General features: G+C 43.0%; 1 protein-coding gene across 5 annotated transcripts in view; it reads right to left on the bottom strand.

Annotated features, from left to right (window-relative positions):
- The window catches only part of MAP7D2 (MAP7 domain containing 2), an 87,048-nt gene extending 72,418 nt beyond the window's left edge, over window positions 1-14,630 (bottom strand). For all 5 annotated transcript variants that reach the window (XM_087758492.1, XM_087758493.1, XM_087758495.1 and 2 more), the window contains exon 1: window positions 14,494-14,630. In XM_087758492.1, the coding sequence (XP_087614618.1) occupies window positions 14,494-14,536 (43 nt within the window). In that variant the 5' untranslated portion in view covers window positions 14,537-14,630. The remainder of the gene's footprint in view (window positions 1-14,493) is intronic.
- Window positions 14,631-22,129: the final 7,499 nt, after the last annotated feature.

Here is a 22,129-nt window from a genome sequence, read left to right as displayed (position 1 = left end):
TAAGCATTCCCATTTCTGTAGTTCCCCCACAACAAAACATCAATGTGAGCCTCCTGCCGTTTCCCCCTCACTGACACTGTTCTTCAGAGAACAGGCAGCTGCACAGCAAAACCACTGAACAATCTGCCAGAACTTGCCCATGTATATGTGAAGCAGAGATTTTGTTTGTCTGTTTTCAGGAGAACCTAAAAGCTCCTACAGAAAAATGAAGAGCGAATGCATTCCTTCCTTACTACTGACATCAAAGCTGTCAATGCTGCGCACACTACCTTAATGGTGGTTCGTGTTGGTCACCATTTCAGACTTCTGGTAGAGTGGTGTTAACACAGGCATAATAAGAAGAACACTAGTATTTTGCATGAAATATTTCACATACAGAGAAGGTTTTTGAAATTTAAAGCCTTCCACCATTGCAACAAGTGGAGGTTAACCCCATGCTGCCTCAAAGCTGTTTATGCTGTCTCCCCAACATAAGGCCCATCCGCAAGACGTGGTTGCTCCGTATCCTGCCTTTGAACTGTAGGCACCCCCCCTCCCTGAAATCAAGCCCAAGATGTGTCTTTGTTGTGGTTAAAGTTTCTTCCCTTATCACCTTCCCTAAGCAATCAGGACCCCCAGGGAGGCAACCACCTTCAGCTTTATGTTCCTTCTAGAGCTTCTCCAAAAAAAAAAAAATGTACAGTTTCATACCCATTACTTCCAACTCTTCCTAAAATCAAGTGGACTGTTTGCACTATCCCTGCCAACATATACCTCTCTGTAGTGTACCCCCCACCTCCACACACGTGTATGACGACACAATTTAAAATGCTTTTGCAAACTTCCCCTCCCCACATGCATTTGTCTACTACTCTCACCCTGTCAGGCAAACGAAACTACTACACACCTTTCAGCTAGCTATATTGTAAAAAATGAGACATGGAAGTAGTAAGGCAAATCTCCACCTTTCTCAATAGCTTGCCGTATCTGCTTGGATTAACTTTCCATCTCCTACACGTGTCTGTGCTGTACACAAAAAACCTCACTCCTTCTGTCTGCACTTTGCTGTTCTGCCAACCATTTTAAAAAGCACATGCCCTCATGCTACAAGCAAAGTGTTAAAAGAGCTGCTACTTCTCTATACATAGCAGACGATCTGTGTAGGAGATGAAAATATATACTATTTTCAAAGGCAAAAAACGTCTAAGGATATTTTACACAACACTCAAAACAGGACCTTAATTTCCCCCCCCCTTTATTTACACGACCCTGAACTTTTCATCAAGAGGAATAAAACAAGGCTAAATATCAAGAATAGTTTTATAATTATTTCAAAAGCTCTTAAATCTGAAACTAAGCAGTTGTACATGGCCTCATATATTCCCTTCCCTTCAAATGTGCCGAAAAAATTTGCCCTCGGGCATGCGAGGCTCTGACAGTGGGTTCCAGTTATCGGTCCCAATGAGAAGCACAGTTCAACTAAGTAAGAGAAAAGGTGTTTTTTTCAGGTAATTACTGCATATCCCTGATTACCTTAGTAACTTAAATCCAGAAACACTGAAGGACAGCACATATGTGCTAGGAATAGATCTGATATTTGGTGATGCTGTAGGTGGCAGCAGGATCTTTTCTACTCTCTCCTAACCCTAAAATCCTCCATAAAAATTTTTACAGCAAAACAGCAGAGCTGCTACTGCTTTAGTGATACAATACACTTGACACTGTTAAATTCCTTTCTACTAAAGAAATGGTAGAAGCCTATTCCAGCAGAGTCCCCATGTGCACAGCCCATGCAAAAAGAGCCACAGCAACACGCTTGCCTGCTGCAGTTTAGCTCCAGATGTGCCTACAGTCTGGTGCCATACATCCCACCACATTCAGAACGAAAAATCCAACGCTTGCTAACAACGTTATAGCTGACATTTTTACTTCTTCCAGGAAGGCAGCAACCTTGCATCTGAGATTTTTCCTTGACAAAGGAAGCTCTCTCAAAGCAAGGGACATAGAGACTGTATCACTTTTTTCATGGAAGCTAACCAGTAGTGGCATTTATCTCTTCATTCACTATACAGTGCAAACAGGTAAAAAACCTAGGTAACAAATCAACTGCAGTATATAAAACAAGAGCCTTCCCTACTTAAATGTACTTACTGGATTTAGAAATTGATAAACATTTAGCAATTACTGTGAGAGAGTGCATTCAAAAACATGCTAGCTGCAGCATTTACAAGAAGAAATTGGAAAACTGCATACAATGATGCTACACGTCAGTGATTCTCTCTTTGTTTAGTTACTTCTAAAAATCACAGAAGTATGCATCCTGGACCAAAACACACTGACAAGAAAGATACATCAAAAAGTTCTTTTGCTTTTTTTTAAATGTCTTTTTTTTTTTTAACACCAGTTTTACTTTCCTTTGCTAATCTGGAATTCCACAACTTTAGTTAATAAACCTACTAATCAGGGTTGCTACACTAGGGAAAAGTGAACAAGAACTGCAGCAGTTTTGGACATAAGCACAAAAAACCAAAGCCCACCAATGGTAATACTGAACAGCAGCAGTTGCTTATTTCACACTTTGTTCTATATCCCAAGAGATTTGTCGTAACTTCATCTAGTCAATCCTTCTTGAAATGTAATAGCAACATTCACCCTGCAAATCCAGGAACCATACTGGAATACTTTTCAAAGTAAATTAGACATCTGAATTTTTATTCCCTCTCTCTTGACTAGCGCTGATCTAGAACCTGCACCAAGTTGAAGAGACCCACCCTGAGCAGCGGCTGCCGTACTGCAGCACACCTATAGCAAAGTAAAAGATCGCAGGTGCTGTGTCCCGATATAAAAGGCTGGGTCACAACATCCCATGACTCAGTAAGAGCAGGAACTCGCTGCTGCCAAGGGAGCCTCAAGGCTCCTGCATCCACTTCTGTTTTTTTCTCCTCTCCACTTCCACGTGTCATGAACCAGGATGCAGTTGCTCCTTCTGCAGATCGATGGGCAAGAAAGCTTGCTTGCTTGGACTACAATTGGTTGCTCTAATAAAGAGAGGTTAATCTGTCCACAAACCTTGCCTCACTGGAAAGATCTGTTCATTAGACATAGCATTCTTAGCAGAAGGCAGCTGACTATGGAGCTCCTTGCCAGGACTGATTAGACACAGACTAACTGTGGTCAGATCAAAGTTCAGGACACACCTGTACAAGAAAAGGCTTTTGTTTGATAGTGGCAACATAAAGTAGTTCTGCTGAACGCAGAACACCATATCACCACGCAACCAGGCTGACAGTCAGCACTTGCACAGGAATCCTGCGCTCTTCCAGAATTTTGTTTCACACGTAGATACAAATCAAAAGATAGAGTCAGGGCTTGAAAAACCTGCCTACCCACAGCAAGCGAAAAGAGGAGAGGGATGAGTAGGTTGAATTGGCTTAAGTAACAGAAGCCAGTAAATATTTTGGAAGGGAAGAGGAGAAGTCAGAGTTGCAGCAAAAGTCACATCCCCCAAAGTCTACACACACACACAAGAAGGATGGCCTTCCTCTATGCCTGAACTGACAGCAGCAAGAGGAATGGATTCACCTGGGGTAGCAGGCAACGGGACAAAGAAAATTACAGGTATATCATCACAAACAAGCCAACTATACCCACCTTCTCTACCTCACTGAGAAGGATTAATGCTACCAAAAAAAAAAAAAAAAAAAAAAATCAGTAGAAAATTCAGCATCCAAACTTCATACGTGGGCACACAAATGGTATTTGAAATTAAGTTCTCCCAAATAAGCAAGCGTTTTACTATTGTTTCTGTCCATAGGCAAGAGGACTAGCTATAACTGTAAGAGAGAAATATTTTTGTCTTTGCTTTTAGTACCTTTTTACTGATGCACTGAACACTTCTGAACCAAAAGAGAAAGTCAGCTACCACCAGAAGATGAAGAGATTCTTGTCCCTGAAGAAACACTTGAAGACTCAGGGGCAGATTACTTCAGTGTAATGTGCTTGGGTAAATCCAGAACCAGAAGCCAGATCCCACATCACTTGATCAAAGCAGTGCTAGCTGATGCACACTGAAAGAGGTCTTCCCTCTACAAACCTGACACCATCAGCCCTTGCAGGTTTGTGTAAACTACATCAAATTCAGTTCCCAAAGACCCCAAACTCTATACTTACTGGCTGTCACTCAAGCTCTACCTACAAATAAATACGTATATATATTTATTTATTTCACTGTTCCCTAAGAAGAGTACTTAGCATCTGCCAGACAATGCTGAAACCACCTTTTTACTGAATGACACTTAAGAAGAACAAATTGGGTTTATTCTGGCAAGGAATGAAGTAATGGACTAGATTATATAGCTGGAAACAAAAATGGGGGGCTGAATGCATTCAAATCTAGTTGGAGTTAAAGCTAGCTCTTAGCAGCTGAACAGTTATTCCATATTCCTTTCACAGTTTTCTTTCTTGGGACTTTTCAGCTGTCCAATTTTATGAAGGACTGTACAACATAATCAGCCTAAAATGCTGCTTCTCAGAATCAGCTCCAGCAGTTCTCAGCCATTGGGACTGAAGGTCAGAATACAAAAATTACATTTTCCAAGCACTACCTTATACCATAGGAGTTTTGACCAGAGTTTCTCAAGATGTGTGCATCCCCAGGAGACAGCTGGATTCATTTCAGTGCAAAACAGCCATTAGAAAACCATCTTGAGGACTTCTGCCCCTCTACTTCTCTGAGTCTATAACTTAAGGAAGTATATCATACTGCAACACGTGTTAACTGATAGCTGCTATGAAGACTAGGAAAACATTCCTCAGCCTATTTGTGTTTTTATTACCTTTGATTTTCAAAGAACTCTTTGATATGGTAATTCTCCATTTCTGAACAGTAATGCCTGAAGCAGAGGTTAAATAGCACGGAATGCATTTTCTTTTCCACCTTTTTCCTCTTCCCAGTCTCCTTGCCTCCCCTGCAGCTGCCACAAGAAAAATTTAAGAGCTACTTTAGCCCTCTGGGCTCCCGCTGCAGAAGGCAGGTGGGCTGGTGAGAGGTCGGTTCCTGCCAGAGCCCATCTGATGTGCCCAGCCTCCTCCTTGACGTCATGCTTTTCTCTCCCTCCTCTCCAGAGGTCGGATGGAGCAGGGTGAGCTCTGCTGGAGCACGGAGCACAAGAATGAATTACTGCATTGAATGTGTAATGACAAAGCTGGAGCGAGGAGCAGGCTAGAGCACAGGAATATGTATATATATGATGGAAGATGTATCCAAGTCTTCTGGATACCTCTCTAGCTCCTGAAACTGTAATTTGTGGGACACTGGGAAGCATAATGTATGCTTGCTGTGACCCTACACCCTACCCTCAATGCCACCTTCTAGCCACCAGGGAAGACAGACAGAGCAGCGAAGGAAATACTGTTGCTGTGACTGAAGAGGCCATCCTTATAACCTCATTGACGGGGGTGAGTAGATGACAATGGAGAAGGAAGAAAACACCATTAGAGATAAAAATAAAAAGCCATCTTAAAAATTCAAGAAATAACCTAGTAGGATGTCAGTTTATCAATAGCGCAGGTGCACCATTATCAGCAAGTAGGCAACAGAAGATCTACGTATTGCAGGGGTTTTACATCAATAGAGAATTCAGTGGTCTTCCAGGAGCATTAACTGTGCTATTTTAAACACCTTTTGAGTTGCTACATGGGCTCTAAGCTTGTCACTATGCTTTAGGGAGCATTCGTCACAAGGAACCTTGGTTGCATGAAGACTTCCTTTACAGTCTTCAGTTTGTCTTCAGCATTACAAACAGACCAGTCATGACAAAAACTGGATCTGAAAGTCAATGTCCTTGTACTGCGTAACATGATTTTCAGTTCCACTCACACATCATTTGGGCAACTTCATCACAGATTAAATATATTAAGATTCAAAGACAGGCTACCTATTCTTTTTAAGACACGCTTTGGCAGTACGAGAATTAAAGGAAGACTGGATACAGGTAGTGACTACGGTATAAGAACAGAGATTACAAAATCTCAGAGGGGAAAAAAAAACAACCCAAACCAGGGAAAACATACTGCAAGGGGGGAATATGCAAAACTACCCTTAAATGATAAGAAGTACTATGAAAAACAAACTTTTCCCGTTATCTGTAAATGCCTCAAATAATCTGTGCAGTTATATGTTTCAGATTTTCTTTCAGTTCCGTAACTTAATAACGCCACACAAATCCAACCCTTCTGCAGAATACTTTCTCTAAACAGTCTCTCCCCTACGCATCATTCAAGCATTTTCATTCAGTGCCATAACCCGGCCTCAAAGAGCCATGAAACACATCCTGGACCACAACCCTGCAATCCAGCATCCTCATCCAGAACCTCATCAAAAACCTGTTTATGCCAAAGGAAGGTCACCCGTTTATTTCATTGCACACTTAAACCACTTCCTATGACTGTTGAAAATTGCCATGTATACTTATAACCACAGCACTTAGCGCTACTAAACCCAGGAAACATAATGGAAATACTTAAATCTATTAATAGACCATTAAGTGTTTGGGAAAAGATGCGCTGTGACTGAAGCACAGTACTAAAAGTCAAGAAAGAAAGGATAAAAGTAAAGCCATACTCCCTCTTCCCTTTAGGAGAGGGAAAGGAGAACCAGCCCATTTCTTTTGGAAGCCGTAATTGGCTTACTTTTTAGCAGCATTTTAAGAGATCCGACAGCACGTTTCCAGTCCTCTCCCTGAGGTCTCTTTCCCCTGACACAGAGTGGGTCTGCACAAACACACACATGGATGCCACATTTAACACACATGAGGGAATGAAAACGATTGACAAGAGCAGGTGAATCGCCAGGGATGGGAGAAGGAAAGCGCCTCCCAAAGCGGATCCAACGCCAAAAGTTTCTCTTCACCTGGCGACAAGCACGCTCTGTCAGGCTATCCCATCGCGAGCATCTCCTCCTGCCTCACCGCAGCAAGTCTCTGTCTGTCCAGCTGAACCAGAGCATTAGTCAATACCACCCTCCTGAGGGAAGGGAAATTAGAAACCCTTGCTTAAAATATGTAAAATCACAGTAACAATGTGCGGATAAACACTGCAGTATTGTCTTATTTTCCCTTCTGGGACAAAAGGAAAAGCCTTTCTTGTGCAATTTGCCACACGGCCACCTTAGCAGCATGAGAAAATATTTTTGTTTCATATGACTGGGTTTTTTTCAAAATGAGATTTTACTTACAGTATAATTACATATTTGAAGTTTATTCTAACTAAATAATCAAGGCTAGTTTATTCAGACTGGAGTATTCTTCAAACCATCACTGATTTACTGCTTAGGTGAAAAAGCAGCGGTGCCCTCCCTGGCCAGGCAGGGGAAGACCCCTTCACCACTCTTGCTGCAGTTAACAAACCCAGGCGTGCCGCACCGCCTTAGGAAAATTTGTCTCTTTCTTTTTTTAATGAAAGCCACATCAAGAGTTTCAGTATTCCACCACACCTACAACCAAAATTAATTGCAAACTAGGAATATTTGCATGAATGTTTTGCTGAAATAAAGAAGAGCTCTGCTAGCTTCTGCTTGGCATGAGACGAGTAATTTGGTAATTCATATGGATTGAACCAAGCAAGGTATAGTTCCAGATCTTACCTAATTGAAACAAAACCACAATACGTCCTCCCGCTTCTGGCATTAAAACAGACAAAACAATCGGATATACTGGTGTTACTACTATTTTCTTGAAGATTTTTTGAGATGCTTTTACAGTGGCATCCACAAACTGATACACAGTATCATGTATTTTTATCCAACACATCCTTTTCCATCTTATCAAAACCTCAGGCAGAAGCGATAAATTCTAGAGCCTCATTTTATTTATTAAAATCACTACTAGGAAAAAGGAGTATCTAAGAGAAATTATTCAACAAAGGAAAGTAGACTTATGAAGCTTCATATACTTCTTCTAAAACGGTTGTTTAATGTCGCATGCACAATGCACCATCAAGGTTATGGGGCATAAAATCCATTTCTCTTTTTGTGCAAGCAGATGCCTTAAAGTGCTCGTGGGGCCAACAGGCAGCCGGCTCTGGCATGAAGGACCAACTCAGAAAGCATCCCAGACTAAAATGCCCATTGTATCAACCTAAGTTAATACATATTCAGTGGACTGGTCCTCTTGGAAGGAAAATGAAAGCACACAGGAATGACTTTACAAAACATTAGATGTAATTATTAGTGAAGGGGTTGACTTCAAAAGCTTGAACAATTTAATCTATTTCTGTAATCAAAGTACAGAAAAAGGAGAGTTTCCAGATTTTTCGCACGCCAGAAAAGGGATTTGAATGCCCAAGACTGCGCCAAACATGCATTTATTCTTGTAATGGAAAACAGAAAGTTCAAAAAAGTTAAATACTATACGATGCACAGGAAACAATCTCTCCTGTTAAATCACTACAAGAAATTCAGCTCAACACTATGTTTTTCAAATTATCCCAATTGATAAAAGCATATATGCATAACACTGGAACACAAAAAGTTGCACTTTCCATATTGTAAAGGAATTAATTTAACAATAGTGAAACATTAATAAGAGAAGTTTGCTACTGGCACCTTTATTTATGCCAAGAAAAATAATATGAAACCACAGTGAAAGAACAAACTTTGGCACACCGAGAAACACGCACTTTAAAGCAAAATGACTTCTAAGCAAACAGCTTGTCCTGGTTTCAACTGGGATAGAGTTCCCAGACGAAACCAGGACACAGCTACCACAACGCAACTGTGCAAACCCTGCACAACATCAGGAATACGTCTTCTAGTCATCACTGCTTTGGGCATTCTCTCTGAAAAGTGGCTAGAAAGCAATGAGGAGCTTAACTGCTACGTAACTGAAGTTTATGCCAAGATCGCAGAAATCTCAGCAAAGCAGACGCTTGTTTGCAGCACCTTAATACCACAAGAATGATCAGCTTCCTCTTGATCAAAGGAAAACAGACGCAAACACATGAAAGCAGTAGGAAAAACCTCCAGATACTCAAGTGCAAGAGTGAAACTGATGTCCTAAAATTTAGGGCAAAACATTTCCACACAGTTTGATCTGGTATTCAGTAAGCAAAAACTATACACAAATAATACAGTAAATGAAGACAAGCACATACTTCACAAGACTTCGTATCACAGAGGAGACAGATATTAAATAGTTAATGAAAAGTGTAACTACTGCGGATAATTCACTTAAGAGTTACAGAAAGAAAATTAAGAAGAAAACCACGATGTGACCAACAGGGATTTTTATATATTAATTCATTAAATTTGCAGAAAGCCTGAAACGTATATGCATTATGTATGCACATACACAGGACACACAAAACAATTGAAAAGCAAAAGTAATTCTATATGAAACATTTTGATTGTTATTTAACTGCAACAAAAAGTACTTTACTAAGATCCTTACAACGTTCAGACCTGCGGAGAGTGTGCTGGGTGGTAGGGTTTTAGGATCTTGACAGTTTCATGATAAAAATGAAGAAAAAAGTGTATTATTTGAATGACAGACAAAGTCTGGCAGATGTGTTACAGTATTTTAAATAACATAACAATAATCTTGAGTTTATTCCATTTTTTTTCATTTATTAAATAGTTAGATAGATTTGCACTGTGTGAAACCCTTATCTTTACACACACCCCCCATCATCATCGTTCATCATTGCGGAGATAAAACACAGTGAAAGGTATTTCTAAATATCCTATCTAAAGTCAGTCCATGGTAATACTATGCTGTGAAATACCTCTGTAATTAGCCAAGATTTCAAGTTACTTTTTTCATCAGTTTAATAGACAGACTGCTATATGACTTAAGTGGCACTAATTCACTGGGTGAGCTGCTTGAAACGCAAGTACACTGGGAAAACAAACACATACTGTCTTCTTACACACACTACTTCCAACCACAGAAAATACACAGGTAATCTATCAAGCTGTGATGGAAATACCAAACACAAGTCAATTACAACAAAAGAACTCTGAAATTATCTAAGTGTCATAAACCATGCAGGTTAAAAAAAAATCTGTTGCAGTACTGAAAGAACTTTGCTTTTGATTACTGCAATAACCTTAGCTGAGTTACAGCATTACTACTCCTTCCGCTATTTAAGCATATTATCCAGATTTTCCCCTCTCAGTCAGCAGGAGGGATTCACAGGAAAGTTAAATTTGGGTCTGCAACACAAGTATATTTAACATACTTACTGGTCTGAGTCATTATACCACAGTACACTGAGAGCTGAGTATAACCTGTCACACACACATCACCTGAAGGGTAACTATATCAGGCATGACCCAGAAGACACGCAGACCTCACAAAACCCGAAGCTATCAGGCTGAGAACAACTGTGAGAGCCAATTAAAAGAGGAAGATGGAAACCGGGAGGAGGCAACTTGAGTTGGTCGTTACTCAACGCAGTTAGCATTCCCATAGTTTGCATTGGTTTCCTGATGAGCTGTATTTCCCCCCAACTTGTACGGTCCAGTTATTTCTAAAAATTCTATACAAACAATACTTTAAAAAACAAAACAACACATAAATGAATACAGAACTTAAATTGATAATAACTGCTTCTAGGATCTGCTCAACACCTTGAGCCAGTTGTAAATGAAGGTCTGAAAACTGCAATGCCCTGTCAGAGAGTTGGTGCAAAAAACAGACTTCAAGAGGAAAGCAAAACAAGCTACTCCGCAACACTGACACTGGGACCTTCCGGCAGGGGTGAAACACACAAGAAGGAACTAAGACTTTTTTTTTTTTTAATCACCTGAACAGTCCAGAATTAAACAGAATTAAATCATAGCCTTGCTCTTACTTTTCTGTAGCCTTAAAATGCATTTGTAAGTGAATGACAGATAAGAATAAGATTTTAAAAGCATTTTCCTGTTGGTTTTGCTCCACACACATTAAAAGACTGATAACTAAGAAAGTTATAATCGTATTTTATTCATGAGGCAAGAAAAGCCTTACTACATAAATCTTCATACAATATCAACGTGCAGGATATATAGTTTCATTTACATTAAATATGTACATGGTCCTTCAGTTAGCATGTCTAGAAATAATTACCTAATATAAAAAAAAGCACCCCTGATGCCTTTCCATTGCTACGGATACAGCAGCCACCAAAGCAAATGGAGGTATGTGACCCTATACAACAGTGTCTAACAAACACTAAAGTTTTCAGACGCTTCACCTTCCCAACATGTGCACTTCAAGCAATATACCTTCCTTTTACTTCTGCAGTCTTGGAATTCAACGGCAAGATATTTTTCTTCACTGCAATTTAATGAAACTTAGTTGGAAAGGAATTTTTTTTTTTTTTTTTTGGAAAGGACAGAGGCAAAGTCTGTCAGTGCTACAATATTCTAAATAATAAAACCATAACCTTGAGAGGACGTAGTGTATTAAACTGCTCTGAACTAAACCCAATACTTGCAAATGGTAACATCACATGAAAAGCAGCACATGAATTAACCGTGGGGATAAACAACCTTGAATGTCCATATATGAGAGAAAACAATATAGTATAAGAAAAGAGTATAAGCATACTTCAAGTCATTTTGGCCGGTAACAAATCAGTTGGAAAAGCACTGCTATCAAGAAGAAAAACCTACACAGTATTTTTAAAGAAATACACACATTAATTCCTTTCATACAAACTGTTTTTGTGATATACAGTATAAGTTGGCACAACACGTCATTTTTTCTTAAACCTTTTTAGGGCTGACCAACTTTTCTAAAAGAAGAAAAAACATATTTTGCTCTGAAAACCGAAGCGTTCAGTATTTCAATCTCTCGGAACATATGTTAAGCAAATTTTACCAGGCAGCCAAAGGGAAGATGAGAGATTCAATACTGAGCAGCTTGTCCTTCAAATGCTATTTAGTCATTACCATTACTACAGATGGCAGTGGCAATAACACCTACATTTTGGTCACCTAACATTCTCCCTGACAAAAAGATTCCTGCGATGCCTTCTCAGGCTGTAGCGTCTCTATTGTTTGCCGCATGCCTTTGATTTTTGGCAAAGGGAAACACCTGAGCTCTGCAAATATTATTTGCTTGTGCCACAGAATTTTGCTCCTTTTTGTAGAATTATAAACCATTGAACAATAGTCTCTTCCCTAGTAGTCAGGAGATGCAAATACCTTCCTTCACTGCGGGCTTGTTTGTTACAGCTTGATCTCGGCAGACAGTCTGAAGCAGTGAAAGCGCTAAATCTGGTGCCTCACTTTCATTGCCATCCTCAGCACTGGAGGACCCTAGAGATCAAAACTGAGATGCTGCCAGAGAACTACAAAGTTTGGGAAGGCGAGTGGCGGTGGCAGCCACTGCCCGTGGCTAGGGCAGCACCCCTGCTGCAGGCAACACAGCGGGAAGGAGCATTTTACTTTGGGACACGGAGGTAAGATTCTTCCTGTCCCTATGAACAAGATGAGGGCTCCAGGACCAAGATGTACATACAAACACCTGAATCAAGAGAGCATCAGTTCCACGCCCCCATTAAGGCTTTGTTAGTAGCTGTTGTGATTGCTACAAAATTGCTAAGTTGGGTCCCAGAAAAAAAAAAGTCTCATTCTCTGCTGCAACAGATCCAAATCCCATCTACACTGCTGTCTGCAAAACACACCACAAACATACAGACAACCTTTTACACTGCATCGTATATTATCTTCTAGCAGCCAAATCAAATAAAACAACAGATTTAGCTGAGACCACTCTATACTGCCGTGCTTGGGCATTAGTGTTCAAATGTCGATGCTTGACCACAAGTGATTACATCTGTCCGTGCCTGTCCATGCCCTAAAACACACGACCCATTTGATATCATCTTTAATTGCACCACATGCTGCCTTTTCTATGGATTCCCAGTCTCACACAGGGTGAAAAAGAAACCATGTCCTGGTCTACATAATGAGTGAAGCTTTTTTGCAACATTTGCCTCTGAAGTTAGAAAGTATAAAGTAGGAAAACACAAGAAGAAAAACAGTCTGGGAAGAGCGCGAGTGAATGTTGGGCAGACTTCCTTATGCTTGACAGAGGAAGGGGGGAAAAAAAGTCACAAATATAAATTCTGAGCATTGTTTTTCTCCCTTCTCTTCCATGCGAAACGTGAAAAAATGGAGACCCAAGACCTAGAAGTGCTTGACTGCTCAACCGCAACACTTTGCCATGGGAGCTGTGACTGCTGAACACAGAAGGAGGGCGAGGAGCAGCAAACACAGGCATTCCTGGCTCCCTCCTTGGCTCCGCACACGGCTTTACCTTGGAGAAGTCAAAGACTTGGATTCATCTTCCCACTCCATAAATTTGGGATCATAATACTTCCTTATCTCCCAAAGCAATTGTAAAGCTACTTTTAGAAACTACAGTGGCTTAAGACAAGAGGGAAATTAACTCCCTCTTATGCCCCAGGTTTAGATGGTTTGCCATCCACAAAGCAAAGGCCCCGTATCAGATAATTAAGGTAAAAGCGTAATGAGCAGCTGCCTAACACCTTAATCACCACTCAGCTCGTACGTCGCACCAGGGAGAGGTCACGTGAAGAAAAAGCAGCCAGACCCAGGCTGACACCTACACGCGAGGCCAAGAGCTAAGGATGCAACCACCAGCCCCGGCCCCAGCGTCTCCTGGCGCTGGGGGGCTTGGTCCCACGCCGCACACGACGCCATATGCCGCAGCAGCCTCCACCGCATCTCGCGCACACCCTCCTCGCCCTCGGAAATTAAAAGTTACGTTCGCCGAGCAACGAGGAGGGACCTTAATAGGAGCCGTGCCTATATAAGGGCTCAGAGCGAGGCGTTCACGCTCAATACCAGCTCAACCAGTTTGCTGCCCGGGTTGGCCAACCAGCACAGGCAGGCCCAGGCACCGCTGAAAATGAGCTTTATAAATCGCTCCCTCCCCGCTCTCCACTTCGGGGCAAAACCAAGCTGCCGCCCTCCCCGGCAGCACCGCCGGCGGTGGGGGAAACCGCGGCGGCACACGGGGCCGCCGGGCCGGGCCGGGCCAGCCCGACCCGCCGCACAAAAGCCACCTCATGGCAAACGCCTCCCGCACCACAAAGGCGGCACCGGGCGTCGGGGGAAGGGGCACGGCGGGGGCCTCGGGCGAGACCCGCTCGGCGACCCCCCAGGAGCCGCCAACCGCCAGCTCCCGCCGGCGCCGGCACCCCCGCGGCTCCCGGCGCGGATCACCCCCCTCATCCCGCCGCGGGGCCGGGGCCGCCCCACCTCCTCCGCGCCCCCGGCCCCGGCCCGAGATGGCGGCCGGACCCTCCCGCCGCCGCCCCCTCAGCGCCGCGCCGGCCAGCACCTGCCGGGCAGGCGGGGGAGCGACCCTCGCCTGCCGCCCCCTGGGGCTCCGGCAGCCCCGGGGCGGGAAGGGACGGGACGGCGCCAGGGGCAGCTGAGGGAGGCGGGCGGGCGAGCCGCCGTCCTCCGGCACCTCGCGGGGCCGCAGACTCATCCCCTACCTGTCGCCCGCGGGTAGCTGCGCGCAGCCCCCGGCTCCGCCATCTTCCCCAGCCGCTGCCCACCGCCGCGTCCTGCTGCCGCCGCCGGGGCTCCGCTCCGCTCCGCGGCGCCCAGCGGCCGCCGCACAGGCGCACTGCCCGCCCCGCGGCACCTGACACCGCGCGGCGGGCGGGGAGGAGCGGGAGCGGGGCCGGGCGCGGCGGCCGACGGCAGCCTGGTGCCGCTCGGCGGCAGCTCCTCGCCCGGTGCCGCCCGCGCCGCCAGGTGCTGCCGCTGCCCCGCCCCGCGGCGCTGAGGGCGGCGGGGTCCGGTCGGTAGCCGCTCGGTAGAGCCTTGCGCCGGGGAGCGCGGCGCTGAGGGCGGCGGGACGGGGAGGGCCGGGCCCGGCAGCGGGGTGCCGCCGGCGGGGGAGGCCTGGCCTACCGCCCTGCGTGCGGCCCACCCGGGCCGCGGCCCCGCCTGCCTGTCACCTCGCACCCCGGCTCTGCGCTCCCTCGGGCGAGCCTTGGTGAGCGGGCAGCTGTCATCGGTCCATCTCGGAGAGTCGAACAGCGTGCCCTCGGGCTTCCCGGCGGGTCCTGCCATTTTTTTCCAGATTTTTCCATCCAGGAGGTTGCGTGCGGTGTTTGCAGCCGCACGCCGCCTCGGTTGAGTCGATGGCACTGGAGGAGGGCAGGAGAGTGGCCGCCTTGTCCAGCCGCTGCTCAGGTTCCCCCGCCGAGGTCGCTCCCCTGTGCAGGCCCATGGATGCCCCTCCAGGCTGGGCTGGCCCTGCCGTACTGTTCTGTGCTCGGTTTTAGAAGAGGAGAAATAAAACACCATCTTTTTTTTTCCTAAACATTTATTTGCTAGAGGCTGAAAAGCTCCCAGAAGTTTAACACACAGCTTGCATATTTGTTTTGCTCCTGCCTTCCCGTTTTTGCTGATTCTTGACGATCTGGGGACGCTGTGCAGCACCACAGGAACGCGCATAGCCCCTGCTCGTGGCCTTGGGGCAGCTCCTGCTCCGCTGCCTCGAAACGTTGCCAGAACTGGTACTAGATACCAAAAAGCCTTATTGCCTCATCTTCAATGCCAGTTTACCAAAATTCAAATTTAAGACATACTTAATCCTCCCACTTTCCGTTCTTTGTTCCATTCTTCTTGCCTAGCAATTATATCCCTGTTATATTCTTCTTTAGCTGAAAACACAGACCATAGTCAATATAAGGGGGTGGAGGAGGAAAGTACTTTCCGTTCATTCTTTTTGGAAAGTGTTTGCTTTGGTATTCCTGATCTGTCTCCCAGTAAGTCGCTGTTTCTTATTAAACGCAAATTATTCTGTTGGGGCGCTGGTCAACAATTTGTCTTCCATCTATACATTCAAGTGGCATCCTCGTGTTTGGGTTCACACGCCTCAATAAAAGTTTAACTAGAGAGATTTAGTTTTTGTTGATGGATATGGTAACAACTATTCCTAATGTTGCCTTATCAGTGAAAGTCTTCATTTTCATTGTTTATAACTGCCAAATTTAGAAGTGGCAATTGACATCATCATGCCAGCTGTTTCTGAGGCTAAACTTCTGTCAAGGGTCCCCACTTAAAATTATTCTATCTGTCTAAAGATGAAGTTGTACTGTTTTGCTCATCTTACAGAAGAAAAATCCTACCTGTCTTACTGTAGCTGTGCCTTCTGATTTCCAGGGACTCCTTTGGCAACAAAACCAAAAGAAGGAAGACTCTCCTGTAATCTTAATTAATCTTTAGCCTACGGGTGCCTGACGAACACACGGGAAACAACAGCTGGTCTCAGTGCAAGTTACATGGGCTTAGTGCTGAGGGAAAGGAAATGGAGGGGATGAGCTTCCAGGACTGGGAATTACGAAAGCAGGGAATGGATGTGAGGGATACGAAGGGACTGGAAAAGATGGAGGAGCGTAGCCAGAAGCTGGAGAAAGGGTTATGAGGGTATCTGCAGGGAGAGTATTCTGGCAGGAGCCAGTGGTTGGGTGGAAAGGGATGGATAGGACCACAGGAGAATCAGCCCCAGGGAACGTGAGCCTGCTAGTGCTGGCTCTCAGGTGGTCGTGAAGCCCGTAAGGATAGTGTGTCACATGGAGAAATAAGTAGTCTCCTACGACTGTAATTTCCTCTGATAGCTGGCTCACGGCTTCACCAATATTCAGACTGGGAGTCATGCAGTGAAAAAAAGATTTAAAAAAAAAACTTAAAGAAACTACGTGGAAAACATTAAAGCTCCAAAGACAAAAAGCTCCCCTATAATATTGTATGTAGTATGTGATATGAGTCAGTTTTGAAGTTACCTTTGCAGAGTGTTTTTTCTGCAAGACTCTTGCCTCATTCAATGCAAAGGATGTGTTTAATTAATGTATAGTTCTTGAATGTTTCTCTTCATTTTCGTCATGTAAAGCGGACTCTTTCATGTCATATTCGCTGTACATTCTTCAAACCCTGCCTTGAAGGCAGGTTAATTAATTTCCATGATGGTTTTCCTGTGGTACTCTCATAACTCCTTCAAGCATTAATAAATTTAACTTTATAAAAGCCTTCTAAGTTGAAGTAGTACTATTATCATATTTTACACACAGGGAAGAACTAAGAGAAGGTAATATATCTGAAGTTGTCCATAATTGTTTGTTAATTCTTTTATGTTATAGAGGTTGGCAGGTTGTTTTAAAGCGGGGAATAGTGGATTTAATACAGCGTGCATCTACCGGCACTATCTAGACGTAGTGGGTTACTTACAATCTGCAAAGCTTTGGTATGCACTTACACCCAGGAGTCAGGAGCTAGCTTCAGACGTATCTGTGTGTCCTTCTTTATGACAGATAGAGGAACTCTGGGGAATTTTTTAATCTTCTACTTTTAAAAAGGAAGTTCTGAACTGTTTAATTTTGCCCATACTTCACAGAACAAGGTGATTTTCTTGACCATAGCAGCTAAAGAGGCTTTTCCAGCTGTGATGGGACTACAGCCAGTGTCTGCATGCTCCAAGTTGGAGATGTCACCATGTCCCTCTCTAACTCTCTGCCCGCCACCTTGCTCTACGGTCCCTTCATATCACACTAAAGGAAACCGTCCTAGAGGCGGCACGTCACCAGAAGCAACGTGAGGCTCCACTTTTGGGTGATAGGGGAAGGAATACATAACCCACCAGCCCTACAGCCTTGGGGAGCTGAGGGACAGGACCGGGAAGTTTCTCCTCACCCCCAGGACCAGGGGCGCTGCCTGTGAGGGCAGGGAGATGGGCAGGGAGAAGCTGTGTCTGTGCTGGGCTGTGGCCAGCCTCTTATCATCAGCTCCCGGGCATGAATTATAAGGCAATGCAGGAATTCTCCCAAGCGCAACTTCATCTCTGTAAGAAGGCACGTCGCGTGGAGCCCTCTGATTGGGAAGGTGGTTTATTGCAGACGCTTTGGTTATTCTGCTTTCTTTATCTGATGCCCAGTTTGTCCTTCTGTGAATGAAACTCTGGTAATTCATCTTTCAGATTGTTGTGTTTTAAAGCGTTTTTCTTTGTTTTATTGTGTGTTGTGTGCTGTTAAAATCCACACCACTTCAGGTTTCTTTTGTGGAAAATGATTTTCCCCTCTTACCACACATTTTCAGCAGGTGCTGCATTTAAACAGGTCTGTGCAAGTATTCATACATGGGCTACAGTAGGTGTTGGTCAACCGAAGTCTGGGAAAATCTCAGAGGTAAATCTGCAGAGAGGTAAAGTCTTAAAGTCAGTTCAGGATGCAGGCAGAAGGAAGCTGGAGGGACTGCTAATTTTGCCATCTTAACAGATATTAAAATAAAAATTTTCAAACGTGTAAACTAATTTTGAAAAGCTTGGCTTCTTTTTTCAGTGTTTTTTATATCTTGTGGTTGTATCTATGCGACCAAAGCCATCTATCCCTAGGAAAGCTTCTGAGGGAAAGCAGAATGCTGAGCCCTGAGCAAACTGGCCAAATCTACAATGTAACAAACGTACAATGGTCCACAGTTTCTGCTTTATTTTGCCATTTTGAATCAATAGCCATCAAGCCAAGAACCCAAAAGTGAGGCAAACAGAATGGTTGTCCGTGGTATTTCAGTTAGAGCGACTGGCCCAGCGTCACGGAAACGCTGCATGTCAAAGATGGGAAATCCAGTTCTCCCAGGCAGTATTTGTCTGCTTTAACTTCAAAATCATCCTTCCTTTTCTGAAACACCTGGAAGTCCAGTGCCTCATAACTTCTGAATAAAACTGAGTGCTCGCACTGAACTATTTTTACAGACAATACAAATTCATCTGAAGAGAAGTACTCCTCTTCGTCAGGTAAGTTCGTGTCCTCTGACAAAAACAAAACGTGACTCAGAAGTTGAAAGGGGTGTTTTAACACATATATCAGAAACTGAAAAAAGGCGGCAGTATAACTAATTATAGTTATTCCTGATTGTTGAAATATTAACTCACCACCATAAGCATTCCCCTAAAATAGATTATAAATCATGATTATACTTAGAGAGTTATAGAGAAATCAGGTTTGCAAATGACAGAAATGCTCACGGAATAGTGGACTGATAAGAAATCTTCCTCATCAGGGATCAGTCTTAAACAAAAAATTCATGGGTACTGAGCCAATAAACTGAGACACAGCATGGTAACTGAGAAAATCTTTTTTTCCCAGTCGCTTAAAACCTTTCTATAAAATGTGTTGGTGGTATCAGTCTTGAAGCTAGATATCAACAGCAAAATGGTGCTCTGTTTCAAACCCACAATTTTGAAATCAAAAGTCATGGTTGTATTTCTGAAGGACTTCTACCTTTTAGTCATGAATGTTTTTATAAAATACAAATGAATTTGCCCTGGTGAAATGGCTTCAGTTGCTGTTTGTCTCTCACTGTCTAAGAAGCCAGGGGCAGAATATCTGCAGGAATTAAACTATCTTTTTAAGTTCCCTTGATTGAAGAGCAGGACCAATGTGCAGCTCAATCTGGCAAAGCCTGAACTACATCTGTCTGCTTTATTTTTGTGTACTTACATAGCTAAGAAGTGTCATTCAGTGAATAATATCAGCCTAACATTAAAATAATTTTTAGGATGAATCATAATGGATTGGTTTTGTATTGTCATTTGGCATGCAAAAAGTATATTAGTTCTCCTCTGCATGAAAATATATATTAAAAAACCCCTACATTGTTAAATCACACATCTTGTACTGCAATATTCTATGCCATGTATGATTTTTTGTATCTCAGAATGCCTTGAACTAGGGGCATATTCTCACTTGCCTCACACATTTATGTTATTTTTTGAAGTTCAGCCGGAGCTATTTAAATTGGAACAGGTTGACACTAATGGGGTCAATCTTCACAAAAATAAGTGAAAACAGAGAAAGAGAAGAACTCTCTCATCACCTTGTCTTTCGTTATTTACTGACGGCACCGGCTTTTTAAGTCATGTACAAACAGCCCTGCCTACACACCCTGCTTTACTGAGCACGGTAATGGGATAAACAGTAGTGGAATGCAGCACAAACCTATTTCACACCTGATTTAAATGAAATATTTTTCATCAATGTTTCATTGAAAGGGCGATATCTACTATTTCTCTAGTTCTCCCGTAAATAAGGCCTTCCTGATTTACCACCAGATACTTGCTCTTCTCCTCCAGATTCAAAACCTTGTGAGTCATGAATCTTAAGAGCTGTGTTATTAATTGCTCTACAGGTTTGTGGCCAGGTATCGTTGGGGGCTATGAACAAGTTAGATTTTGATGAGTTTTGGATTGCTTTTGATTCTGGGATTAAACTAAAGGTTCTTTACTGCAGTATTAGGCAAAGAAAAGGCAAAAGCTCTGTTAGCTTTTCATGCTTTAACAGGATGTGACACAGTCTTAGCATTTGCTGGGAGAGGCAGGAGAAGATAAGTCTTGCTTAGGAAGGAAAGAATGTCTGCCCTGCAGCCATAGAAACGTTTCTCCGTTTCTCTTCACCACCTGCTGAAGTGACTGATATTTGCCTGAAGGATTTGCAATTATTTGTAGTATTTTTGTTTAACTGCACCAGTGTACTTTGCCAGGAAGAGGAACACTCCTTCCCCAGCAGTATGTCTATTTGTATAGGGGAAGATTACGTGATATTTGTACGTGATAGAAGCATGGACAGGAACATATCTACATCGAATTGATAATGAGCTGTTCTCAAGGTTATGGAATATCAACTCCTAAGATATTTCTACTCTGATTGAATGCCCAAAATAGCATTAAACTAATTAAGTTTAGTTATCATTGAATAATAATTATACTGCATCAAGTGGCAGACAGTAGAGAATTAGTTTTTTACTTTTTTGGTTAAACTAGCATCCTGTGTATAAGAAATTAAGTCACCTTGAAGGGAAGGGAAGCCATGACTACCATGGGGATACAAAACCTCTGGAACATATAGACCAGGTAGGTTCAAGAAGCCAGGCAGTCTTGAGAGTACATAAATTTATGAGTAGTACTGCATGTGCACAGAGGAGACTGCCTCACACTTGCAGTGAGACCATTTGCATGCTCCGTGCTCACCCCTTCACATACGACTGGTAAGTCCAGTGCCTCAGCCTTTCTGAGCACTACCCATAAGATAACTCTGGGAGAGACATAATTGGAAGAAAGAAGTCAGCATGGTTTAGGTCTGCTTTCATAGCTACCTATTAGGAACCTACAACAGACCCAGATGCGACTTAAGAATATACTTAATACCTGCCCAGTGTAGGAAAACAGAAGTTGAATTCTGATTGCTTGTATTTAAAGAGAGAGAAAGAACATTGTAAAAGATGAGGATTTTATTTACTTTCATAATCAATTTTTATTCTTCCTTAACTCCCACAGACCGTGACATTTATTCACGCGTGTGACTTGGCACATTCAAAGATAGAGAATGCGACGCTGGTCACAGTGATTCTGTGGTTGCTTCAAAGCAAGATAAATCAGGCTATGCCTGTAGATGTTTACAGTCTAAAGGTCTCCTGGTTATTAAAATGAGATCAGTAATTTTGAAGCAAGCAGTGTTTGAAAAATGGTTGAGCTGGGCCTCAAATCAATGGGTATAAAAATATTATACCGAACATTTTTAACAGAAAAGGGGAGGGTCTATTGACAAAACTTGTTCGTCAAGAATGAAATGGATCCTCAGGCTGAGCTCCACTGATTTCAACACAGCTACAACAAATTACACAATCTGCCTCTGAACAGAAAAATCAGTTATTTCAGTTTATAATGTATAAACATGCAACAAAGAAATCTTAAATATATATACTAAAAAGATAAAATAACAACTCTACAGAAGTCTCACAGAGATATACTCAGATAGCTGTCATACATTTCAAAACTTGAGTAAACACTAGATGTTAATCAAACATTAACTTTTACTTTAATTTCACAGGTTAAAGATCACTCCCACGTACAATTAAAGATCAATTTTCTGCCTCCCTGCCAATCCAGCAATTCACGGAACATGCTGTTTCCTCTACATTTGAATCTTATAGGAGTTATAACGAAGCAAACATAGTGAATGCAGTTTGTAAATGTTTACAAACCTCTGTAGCCAACATAAGAGAGACCAAAATATAAAATAAAAAGATCTAGTAATTGCTAGTGGGTTAATAAAAACAGGAGTGACAGAT

This window comes from Nipponia nippon, unplaced genomic scaffold, assembly GCF_047370975.1.
Source record: "Nipponia nippon isolate SJK-2023a ecotype South Korea unplaced genomic scaffold, ASM4737097v1 scaffold_2, whole genome shotgun sequence".
Classification (NCBI taxonomy): domain Eukaryota; kingdom Metazoa; phylum Chordata; class Aves; order Pelecaniformes; family Threskiornithidae; genus Nipponia; species Nipponia nippon.
The sequence above is the reverse complement of the archived record's forward strand: the minus strand, read 5'-3'. Positions and strand labels throughout refer to the sequence as shown.